This window comes from Grampus griseus (assembly GCF_964374135.1).
Source record: "Grampus griseus genome assembly, chromosome: 8".
Taxonomy (NCBI): domain Eukaryota; kingdom Metazoa; phylum Chordata; class Mammalia; order Artiodactyla; family Delphinidae; genus Grampus; species Grampus griseus.
The window spans coordinates 65,529,579-65,541,602 of NC_139002.1; the positions used below are offsets into that span (position 1 = coordinate 65,529,579).

Here is a 12,024-nt window from a genome sequence, read left to right on the forward strand (position 1 = left end):
TCAGCCATGTTTGACAACCGAGGCGCGCTCTGCGCCTGCGCCGCGCTTAGCGTCCGCTCCTCCCCCGCCCCCACCCGCGCTGGCTGGTTGACCTGACCCCCCGGCGGAGAGCCCACCCCCACCCTCTTGGCGCCGCTAGGACAGCTGGTTTGGGGAGTGGGCTGCCGGGCGTATTGCCACCACACGCCGCCACCGCAGCTGCTTGGGGTGGTTCACTTTGAGGCCTGGCTGCTCCTCCGCGGCCCACCTCCCACTCCCCTATTTTTCCTAAAGCAGGGTGTCTTTCCTTCCGCCTTCTCCACTCTTTCTTTCTGGGTCTGGGAAGAAGAGACAGGGATGGCTGAGGGGTCCCCTGGAAAGTTTGCTGCTTCCCTTCCCCCTCCCCCTCCCAAGACGAGATTCTCCCGCCCTCGACTGGAAGCATGGAATTTGCACCGCCAGGGCTTTTGCTGCACGTTTCCTGTTTATGTTGTGCAGATGGGAATTTTAGGAACATGCCACCGAGTAGGCGGAGGAGGAAGAGGGTTTTGCTCAATCCTCAGAGGCGCCTCGTGCTTTAGTGCTGGGTGGGCTGGAGGCGGTTGGCCTGGGCTTCCCCCGGAGCGCCTGGGGAGGCTGGATTCCTCCGAAGAACGCGGCATCCCCGGGATCCTCCTGAACTGCCCGGAACAACAGAATCCGAGGGAGGAGGCTTGTCTCTCCCAAGGGAGCCCTTCTCGCCTAGGGTTTCGCCCCTTGCAGCGGTCCCAGGGCTCTTGCAGCAGGAGCGGGAACTTCCAACTTCCCTGTTCAAACAATGCAATTAAAATGAATTAGTGGATTTCATCATCCAATCTAGGAATTATCTAGATCGCTTTCTTTTTACTGCAGCTCTTATTGATCGTTCCGAATTTGGCAAGTGAGGCATCCATCCAGATGAGCTTGCTTTGTCCTCTGTTAGCATCTCCTGAAGTTTTAGTAGCAGGATATATTACAAGTGGTAGACTGAAGTTGTGGGAATCTCCATGATTTGCAAATATGATTATCTTCCTGGTTGCTTGTCACTACTCATTATCAATTGATGATTTAACCCTTCATTTACATATAAGAGCTCTTAGCAAAGTGTCTTAAGTGCTTAACGAGTATGTTTAATGAGTGAATGCATACAATTTCCCCCAACTACCAGCAGGAAGCTGCTCGAACTCTGAACTGTGAGTTCAGAGATTTGGTGTCTCAGCTACTGGAAGTTTACTCTCATTGATCATTTCCTCTTTCTGTGTGGTGCTTTTTTCACCCAGAGATTGGGAGGGTTGGGCTGCTCTAGAACTGAAACTGCCAGGAAGGAATACTGTAACTCAAGGAGTTCATTTGCAAATTGCACATGGTCAAACTGAATCAGCCTAGTTGCAGAGGTGGAGGGAAGATAACAGATTGATCTTGAAAACAGTTAAACCTAAAATGCTTCAGTCACACCTCAAGTAAGAATCCTCTCTATAAATTCCCTGAAAGCTCATCATCCAACTTGATCACTTTTAGTAAAAGCCTAATTTAACTTCCTTGGGAACTAGCCCATTCCACTGTTTAACAACCCTATTGTTAGAAAGTTCTTCCTTGTTATGTCAGAGTTTTTCTGTAACTTCCCCCAGTTTTGCTCCATGGAAATACCCAGAAAAAATAAAATATATCTTTGTATGATAGCCTTTCTGATTTTTAAGGCAGCTATCATGTTCCTTCCCCATTTCACTTTTTTTAAGGTGAAATGTACACATCATAAAATGAACCATTTTAAAGTGTACAATTCAGTGGTATTTAGTACATTCACAGAGTTGTGCAACTACCCCGTCTATCTTGTTCCGAAATATTTTCATCACCCAAAAGAAAAGCCCACACCCGTAAAGCAGTCACTCCCATTTTCCCCTCCCCCAGCCTCTGACAACTACAAATTTGCTTTCTGTCTCTATGGATTTACCTAGTATGGATATTTGATATAAATACAATCATACAATATGTGACCTTTTGTGTCTGGGTTCTTTCATTTAGTATAATGTTTTCGAGGTTCATCCATGTTGTAGCATGTATCAGTACTTCATTCTTTTTCATCGCTGAATAATATTCCATTGTATGTATTATACCATATGAAGTCAAATTTATCTATTTTTTCTTTTGTTTCCTGTGCTTTGGTGTCATATTGCCTGGCTTCCATTGCAATCCATTGCCAAATCCAAGATCACTTCTTGGAAGGGAAGATTTACTCCTATGTTTTCCTCTAAGAGTTTCATAGTTTACTCTTGTTTTAGGCCATTGACCCATTTTGAGTTGAGTTTTATATATGACATGACATAGGATGTCACATTTTACTTTTAAAATGTGCTTTTATTTCATTCACAAGTGTTGGTTTAATTTTTTTTTTTTAATCAAAGATTAGCTGTTTTCAAGCCTCGAATCAAGTGCTGTTTGCATTTAGACATGTTTCACCTGTTAGGTCATAGGTAGGCTGCCAGACCATTTGCAAATGGGTGTTTTGTAGCATAGGGATTTTGACATACCCCAGGTATATGTATATAAAGGCATCACGTATTTGAATACACATGTGAACATATTTAGCATACACTGGAACTGTGCTTTGTTTCTCAGCCAACAGCTGCCAGTCTGCTGAAACTGATAAGCCCTGACAAGGCAGCCTGATTACTGAGGTTGGCTGAAGGCCAGACCATCCCCTGAGATAACCACCATCACCTCTCACCAAAGAGTGAGGGGTAAAGCAAACTCAGATTGGTTTTACTGAAGGGTGGCAGGGAGGGAGGAAGACTATGCAACACAGTGATGGTGTGTACATAGCAGATGCCTTTCCTTTATGCTTTAGAAGTCAAAAAGGAGCTGATTACTAGTCAGCAAGAATTATCAACCTACTGCTCCTACATTTGGCTGTCGTGGAGTAAGTGGTTGATCTGTACAGTCATTTCAAGTGCTTCCTGTGGTTAGCCACTACAGTTCAAAGAGGCAATATGAGAGTTCGACTTGACCAAACATCTGCAGGCAGGGCTGGGGCCTCTTCAAACAATCTCTACCAACAAGTAAAAAAGGAGACTAAGCAGCTGTGGTAGAAAATTCCCTGATCCATTGCCACATCTCCATCCACTCGGTTGCCCAAGTAAGAAACTGAATGATTGCTACCCTTGACACCTGCCTCTCTCTCAGCCCCACATTCCTCACTCAGTTCTATTGATCCTACTTCCCAAATATGTAAGCTTCTCTCCCCGCCTCACTGCCACCTCACTAGTCTGAGCCACTATCACCTTCCACCTTGACTATTGCAAGAGCTTCCTAACTGGTTTCCCTGCTTCAATGGTGATCCCAGACTTTCCCTGTAGGTAAAACTTCAGGACAGTAAGTGGATTATGAACCCTGTCTTCAAAGTAAATCTGTATAGGAAACACACTGTTTCTACCTTGGGTGTCTGTTTAGGGTGCAGGAAGGAGGCTTCAGAGATGGCTAATAGAAATTGTCCTACAGATGCTTTCACATGTGTGATTATATGAATAATTGAATCCTGACACTCACGTAAACTATCCCTGACATTAGCAGTGTAGATAGGTGCTGTGAGAGGTTGCAGACTGTTTTTACTTAGATTGCATGTCTATCTGGTGAGTGGGACTGGCTATGTTATGTGCAGAGGCCAAAGCAAAATGAAAATAAAGGGTCCTCTCTGTTCAAAAATTATTAAGAATTTCAAAACAGCAACAAGCAGAGCATTAAACAAAGTGTGGGGTCCTGTGTGACCGAACAGGGTGCACGTCCATGAAGCCAGCTCTGTTGGTGAAGTTTAGAGTGGAGTGTGTGTGTGTGTGTGTGTGTGTGTGTGTGTGTGTGTGTGGTGGATTAATTGAGATTATGGTGGGACTAGGCCCTCTCCAATCTCTCCAGGGCAGTGGTCCCCAACCCTTTTGGCACCAGGGACCGGCTTTGTGGAAGAGAATTTTTCCACGGACGAGGGTGGGGGGATGGTTTGGGGATGAGTCAAGCGCATTATATTTATTGTGCACTTTATTTCTAGTATTATTATTATGCTGTAATATATAATGAAATAATTATACAACTCAAGATAATGCTGACAGGAGGTGGAGCTCAGGCAGTAAAGCAAGAGATGGGGAGTGGCTGTAAATACAGATGAAGGTTCTGTGGCTTGCATGCTCACCTCCTGCTGTGTGGCCGGGTTCCTAACAGGCCACGGACAGGTACTGGTCCATGGCCCGGGGGTTGGGGACCGCTGCTCCAGGGCACCACCACTGCACTGCTCCCCTTCTTGCTCCTCCCTAATCCAGTCATCACATTCAATGGCCACAATGGATCTTTTAAATAAATGTGTATCAGATCATGTCTCTCCAGTCTTCAAACCTGTCAAGCTTCCCAAATCGCTATGAATAAAGTGCAAAATCTTCATCATATCTCAAAGGGTCCTATTTACTCTAACCTTGATGACCTCCTTAATCTCATTTCATGCTTCTCTTCTCCCTCACTCAATACATTTCAACCACACTGGCCTCCTTTTTTCTTCCCTAGTGTTCCAAGCTCTTTCTCATCTCTAAGCATTTGTCTATGCTTTTCCTTATATTTGGAACATTAGGTCCCCCTAATCTTGCTTTTCCTTCAGAACACTTACCACAGTTTGTAATCATGTATTTATTCCTATGAGGATTTGTTTATATTTGGCTACCCTACCATGCTGTAAGCTCATTGAGGGCAAGAATGATGCTTACATTGTTGATTATTTTTTTTTTCATTGTTGATTATTGTATGCCCAGCATTTAACACAGAGTTAGGCATATAATACATACTTGGTAAATGTTTGTTGAAGGAATGAATGAACATTCAACTCATGTAGGCCCATACATTAGAACTGCCTCATTCCTACAGTTCTAATCTGATAATACAGTATCCCCACCTGGAGGCAGGTAGCATGATGGTTGCTCTCGTTAACACCATTCTCATTGGCTAGGGATAACTCTAAATGATCGAATCATCTCTTTTTTTTTTTCCCCCTGTACGCGGAACTCTCACCGTTGCGGCCTCTCCTGTTGCGGAGCACAGGCTCTGGACGCGCAGGCTCAGCAGCCATGGCTCACGGGCCCACACGCTCCGCGGCATGTGGGATCCTCCCAGCCCGGGGCATGAACCCGTGTCCCCTGCATCCGCAGGCAGACTCAACCACTGCGCCACCAGGGAAGCCCCGAATCATCTCTTTTATACTCCATTTATTAATGCCATTCATTGTGCCATCAGTAGTAAATTTCTCTTTAAGTCATTTCACCTCATTCTGTTATAGCTGTTAGTATAAGAAGCTTCTATACGTTAACCATCTTCTCTGTGTTCTCTTTCATCTGTCCTATAGCAACTTATATTCCCTAAGCTTCAGGGAGGTTTGTCTTCTTTATCACATTCAAGGACTGATTATTTCTGTCCATATGTTTTGTGCAAGAGCACAGAAATGAGGCAGCAAAAGCTTGACTTTTCTTTGTGCTGATGCTCTGGAAAATTCTATGCCCTAGAAAGAGAGAGGTTAACTGCCCTCCCTGCCTCTACCACTCCAAGACAGAAATTAATGCTATAGAAACAGTGCTTTTTACTCTGTGCCAGCATTCTTTACTTGGTCAATCTCCTGAAATCGTATGCTTATTTTATACTTAAATTGGTTTATGTACATGTGCATTTCTCTGGAAAGGATCTATATCTTATTAGTTTAGAGAAGTCAGAGATTCAAAAAAAAAAAAAAAGTGCCCTGAGCTTTGTATCCTGCTTTACTTTTTCCTGTGACTAAATCTGAGTAGCTGATTGGCTCCTTTCTCTAAACCACTTGGTGTTATGACTCCCGGATGCTTCTTGAAACTTGTTTTCAAATGGACTTGGTAAACAAGCCCTCAGCTTAGCCGAGGCATTTTGAACTATATGAACAATAAATGCATTGTAAAATTTCCTGTTTGAAAAAAGAGGCATCAGAGATAATTATGCAATGCACTTAGCTATTCAAGTTTAGTTATTCTTTTTAATATTATTTATTGTTTCTCATTTCTTTTCTTCATGACCTGAGTGTGGTCACACTGGCTTTAGGGATTGTATCCACAGTGTTAACTGAGAAACCACCACCAAATTTTTTTAAAACTCCTTACATTACTAAGAATAAGGCTTGGATTTAGGGCCTAAAAATAATTCAGTTGGAATGTGAAGAAGTTGAGACACCATTATACAACAAGGCATCAGCGTATTTGTATGTCTGTATATATGATGTCAGAATACGCACAATTATTACAGTGCTTTGGGGGGTTATTTTTTGAAAATTCTTGGGCACAAAAGAAGTGGATCTTCATCAACCAAAATTTCTTTTCTTCTGCTTCTTTCACTTGTCTTGCCAGTGAGATTTTAAAGATGTTTCTTCCTTCACTTCCTTCCTTCCTTCCTTCCTTGTACTCTGTGTGAATCTACAATCGCTGCAACTTGAATGGATGAAACTCCACGTTTACAAATCGCCAGAAGCAGACGTCCTTAAGTTGTTTCCTTCTATGTCCGACGTTTAACCGTGAATGCATTCTAGTGATTTTTTCCCCCTTTGTTAAAGTAAACGAACCTCAGATTCCAAGGGGAAAAAATAGATGCCAACATTTGGAAAACTTTATATCTTTTTTTCGACTTATACTCCATGACACTTTGGGGAACCTTCCGGCCCTTGTCACCGACCCAAGCAAACACACACACACACACACACACACACACACACACACATACACACACACACACACGCTTTCGAAGATACGGGTGCTCTAGCAAAACCCTGAGCTGCCAACACAGGGCTTAAAGAATTGACGGAGTTTTCAAGCGTCAGACCTCTACGTGCCAGAGCTATAAGGCACACCTGGGCTGATATCATTGTGCCAAGGCTCTCAGGTGGGAATCCCCGGCACTGCCGCTATGCTGCTGGCGTAGGCACTGGAGCCCGGCGGAGTCTCCACTTCTGGCTTGGGTTTGCTTTTTGAAGCCTCCAGCAGCTCAAAGCGAAGTCTGCACCAAGAGCTCCGTCCCCGGTCCCTTCCCCCATCCCCTCCACCCTCCCTTTCTCCTGGAACCAGGGCTCTCCTAAAGGCCACAGCCGGGAGGCCACGAGGTACAGCTGAAGAGTCCTCTGCAGACCAAACCCCCCAGGGCTGGTGGGAACTGGAAGGAACGAGTCCAGACCACGGGACCTTCCCTGGCTGTGGGCCGGCGCCCAGCTGTCCTTGACCTCCCCGGCAGCCAGAGGCGCAAGCCGGGGAAATGAAAGTAAAAACCTGTCTTGGCGCGGACCCAGCTGGAAGCTGGCGACGAGTAGGTCGCATCCTCAGACAAGACTGACAAGACAGCCGGTCCTGGACAGGGTCACTGCGAAGAGCGTGACTCGTAGGGGACGAACTGAAAGGAAGCATTGAGAAATGGGAGACGAGCGAGCAAAACAGAATAGTTAGGCTGGGGAGGCTCCTGGAAACAGAGCAGGCACTCAGTAATACCTGCTGTCTGCGGTGCGGGCAGACTAGCCGCCAGATCCGGTCTACTGCGGCAACTGCCCTGAAGCCAGACAGGCGGCCCGAACCCAGCCAGTGCGCTGCGCTGCACTCCTCCGACCCTCGGCGTTCCCAGCCCAACCCCGAGCCCGAGCCAGGAATCTGTCCCCCACCCTCAGCTGGAACTCGGGTCCGCTCAGGTGACTCCCTCGGAGAAGAGTCCTCAGAATAAATAACTTCGGCGCGGCCATTCCTTCCCAGGTGCAATGTCCACCGGTCAGTCCTGGGAGTGAAAAGGCGGCTGAGCCAGCAGTGCGCGGCCCAGGGCAGGCAAGGTCCTGTGCACTGGGTCTCAGAACCAGTGTGGCAGAGCAGGTAGGAAGCTTAGAGATCCGCTGGGAGCAAATTTTAAATGGGGAAACCAGAGGGTGGGGTGTGTAACTTGCCCAGGTTCACAAAGAGAATTGCCGTAGGGTGAGAGAAGAAGCTGCACCACAGAGTTCCAGTGGTCCCGCGCGCCCTCCGCCTCTCAGTCTAGGCCCTCGGCTTCAGGACATGCATCCAGGGAAGTGGGTGATAGGATACCAGAGGCCCTCCTGCAAGAAGTAGGGAGCCCCGCGGGGTTAAGTTCCCTCCCTAGTTTGGCCTCCCGAAGTTAAGTAAGAAAGTGAAGTCAAGAAGCAGTGATGGAAGAGCATAAACGGTGACAAACGTGCTTGGGGGTGATTCATCATGAAAAGGCATAAATCCTTGGGCGGGGGCTAGGACTCTCCTCTCTCCCTTGACAAGATGATGGTACTAGCCTAGAAAAATCCACGCGGCGCCCCAGTCCAGTCGGCCGTGCATGTTTGCGGGGCCGAGCTGGGACACTACTGTTTACCACCTTTGGTGTGACTTTGGGCAAATGCTTACCCCTCTGAACTTTAGTTTTCTCATTTCACCAGGTAGAAAGTTGATGTTACCTTCCTTGTCTAACTCAAGGTAGGTGTGAAGATCAAAGGAGATCAGAATGTGGCCATGCTTTGTAAAGGGATTAACATAAGTGAAGCATTAGTGTGCTTCCCTGGCAGTATCCTCACGTTTACAAGGGGTGAATGAAGGCTCCAAGGGCAGCCAGGCAAACTCTCAGGTTGTAACCTTATAAGGCATACTTGGATTAAAAGGGAAAAAAAATGAAACTGTATTCTTCGTCCTAATTTTGCTTATTCCTTTATTTCCAAATAGGCATGCAAATTCTGAAACTTCAGGTAAGTCCCCCCTTCTAAATCCCAATTCTCACATCAGCCTTTCCGAGCCTTGCCCCTATTGCGAAATCTTACTAGCCCATCCTCAGAACCCCGGAGTCTCGGCTAGCCCCCCTTCTCTCAGCTGTGCTCTGTGCTCTGCCCCTGAGGTTCCGCTGAAGTCTGGGGTCGCGGCCAGGTCAGGCGCCGAGCCGGCACGGGGCGCGGTCCACTCGAGGCCACAGCTCCAGAGGTCTGGAGTTCGGGTCATCCACGTGATACCCCGCGCTGGCTCTCGCAGTTGTGTGCCAGAAGACGTTATACTCTGGGCTGCATAAGTCCTAGGTAAGGACCCCCAAGAGGTTGTACCGGCTCTGCTTCGTCCGGGCTTAAGGTCTGAACTCTGTGCCCAGTGAGTCAGGGCTGAGGCAGTTCCTGCACCAATCTCCTGGAGCTCATCTCTGAGCCCTCTAGGCATGAGGGACCCCCCACCTCACCTCCAAACCCCACACCCGCAGGCAAGCAATGCGCGCTCCCGATTGCAGAGCGCGCGCCCAAGGGAGGAAAGGGAGGGCGCGAGGGCAGCCTAGGCCCCGCCCCCTGCGCTCTTATAAAGCGGAGGAACGAGAGCCGGCCACTCAGTGGTTTCTTGGTGACATTAGGCGGAACGGGTCGAACCTTGCCATCTCTGGTTTCTCACCGCAGCTTGGACGTCTGGGTTTTGCCACTGCCAGAGCGACGTCTCAGACTTAATCCTCCAAAGATCTCGGCAGATCACCCCCTCAAGCAGGTAAGCACCGCGGGCCGGGCGGGTTAAAGGTGGGGAGGCTTGCCCAGGCCGGAGACTAGGAGCGCTGGGTGAGGGGTACAATCCACTTTGGAGGGTCCTCTGCCGGGTGCGTCCCACATCCCGGGCCCAGCTCGTGGACACAGCTGGAACTCCAGAGACCCAGTCCCCTCTGCTCCGTCAGCCAATCCGAGAAATTGAGCGGGGAACCTCTGGGAGCCTGGCGTGGGTCAGTGGCCTCCCCTGCGGGGCCTGTCACCCCCCTGGCGGGTGCAAATGCCGCTGGCGCCTCTCTGCGCCCCGGGGAGATAAGCGTCTGAGTCCGGCAGAGCGCGGGTTGAGCTTGCCCACTCCGGGGTCCCCCGCCCGCCTCCGTGCCCCGCCCGGCGGTGCGGCACACCCGGGCGCTCACGCTCGGCTCCTCTTTCTCCTTCCCCAGGGTCTACGCATCGACGCTGGGATGAAGCTGGTTCCCGTCGCCCTCATGTATCTGGGCTCGCTCGCCTTCCTAGGCGCGGACACCGCACGGCTCGACGTGGCGGCAGAGTTCCGAAAGAAGTGAGTCGCAGGCAGCGCCTGCCCCAGTTCTGGTACCTGCAAGACAAGGGAAACTAACCATTGGTCCCCGAGGGGTTAGAAGTGAACAGGAGCAGGGATGGGCCAAGACCTCGCCTGGACGATTGCGAATCGAGTCTATTTGTGTTGTTTAGATGGAATAAGTGGGCTCTAAGTCGTGGAAAAAGAGAACTTCGCGAGTCCAGCAGCTACCCCACCGGGCTCGCCGATGTGAAGGCAGGGCCTGCCCAGACTCTCGTTCGGCCGCAGGATGTGAAGGGCGCCTCTCGCAGCCCCCAGGCAAGGTAACTATGCGGGGCGCCGTCGCGGGGTGGGCAAGGGGAGCTCTCCTCCGTTGCCCTGGCCCTGGGGATCATCGGGGCTGTATGGCAGTTCAGATGGAGGTAGCAGTTAGCAGCTCCCTCTGGTCTTAGAATGGCTCCGTTCCCGCTGAGTGGGGCCAAAGACCTGCTTGATGGGGGTCTCATGTGGCCTTCCTTCCCTTCTCCAGCAGTCCGGACGCCGCCCGCATCCGAGTCAAGCGCTACCGCCAGAGTATGAACAACTTCCAGAGCCTGCGGAGCTTTGGCTGTCGCTTCGGGACGTGCACGGTGCAGAAACTGGCGCACCAGATCTACCAGTTCACGGACAAGGACAAGGACGGCGTCGCCCCCAGGAGCAAGATCAGCCCCCAGGGCTACGGCCGCCGGCGCCGACGCTCCCTCCCCGAGGCCGGCCTGGGACGGACTCTGTCTTCCCAGGAGCCACAGGCGCGCGGGGCCCCGGCCTCCCGGGCTCATCAAGTGTTCGCCACCCTTCTTAGGATTTAGGCGCCTGTGGCAGCAGCGAACAGTCGCACATGCATCCCGCCGGCGCCTCCCGGGACGGAGGACTTCCCCTAGCCGAGCCTCTCAGCCTATGGGACCCGGGCTGAGACAGCCCTGAGAGACCGAGAGTCCGGGAGGTACCGTCCGGCGGCGAGCCCTGGCTTTGCAGGACCCCGTCCACCTCGGAGGCAGTGTTCTCTTCACCCTAATTCGGCCCGGGTGCCCCGGGCGGGGAGGGTGGTGCAGAGGAATCCAAAGGAGTGTCCTCTGCCAGGCTCATGGAGAGGAGAAACTGCGAAATAAATGCTGAGACCCCCAGGGGCAAGGGTCTGAGCCACTGCCGTGCCCGCCCACAAACTGATTTCTGATGGGGTGTCACCCCACTGGGGCGCAAGCCTCACTATTACTTGAACTTTCCAAAACCTAGAGAGGAAAAGTGCAATGTGTGTTGTATATACAGAGGTAATTATCAATATTTAAGTTTGTTGTGTCAAGATTTTTTTTTGTAACTTCAAATATAGAGATATTTTTGTACGTTATATATTGTATTAAGGGCATTTTAAAGCAATTATATTGTTCCCCTCCCCTCTATTTTAATACGTGAATGTCTCAGAGAGGTGTAACGTTGTGTGCTGCGTGGAATGTGAGCGTGTATGCGTGAAAGAGAGACTGGTTGCCTCTTGTGGAAGAAGAAAACACCATGTCTGTATAATCTATTTACATAAAATGGGTGATATGCGAAGTAGCAAACCAATAAACTGTCTCAATGCTGATTCATTCTCGGGTCACGAGTCTTGGGAGGGAGGGTGTCCCCAGTCTTGGTCCGCTCGGGAGCCCTGGGGTCCGGGAGCCTTGGGGTCCAGCCGCCTGGCGTAGGAAGGTAGGACGGCTGCGCTGGCGCGTGCTGGCTGCTCTCCGCGCTGGCTGAGCTGTCGGAGTAACGCTCTCTGGTGGGACGTGCGGAGAGCGTGTCTCGCGTGCGGGTCCGGGCTTCGAGGAGATGCTCCAGGTCACAGCCTCGTGTGGCGGCCGGGCCGGTTGGGGTAGGGTGAACCCTTAGTGGGGAGGCGAGCATGGACTCTCCCGATTACGCAACAGAGTCCCAGATTTTATGGAGTTGCTCACGG

At 50.1% G+C, this 12,024-nt stretch overlaps 1 protein-coding gene across 1 annotated transcript; it reads left to right on the forward strand.

Annotated features, from left to right (window-relative positions):
- Positions 1–9,384: 9,384 nt before the first annotated feature.
- Positions 9,385–11,662, forward strand: ADM (adrenomedullin). Its single transcript, XM_082660666.1, has 4 exons — positions 9,385–9,518; positions 9,955–10,073; positions 10,226–10,375; positions 10,582–11,662. The coding sequence occupies exons 2-4, from the start codon at positions 9,976–9,978 to the stop codon at positions 10,898–10,900; spliced, it is 567 nt and encodes a 188-aa protein (XP_082516792.1). The 5' UTR covers positions 9,385–9,518; positions 9,955–9,975; the 3' UTR covers positions 10,901–11,662.
- Positions 11,663–12,024: the final 362 nt, after the last annotated feature.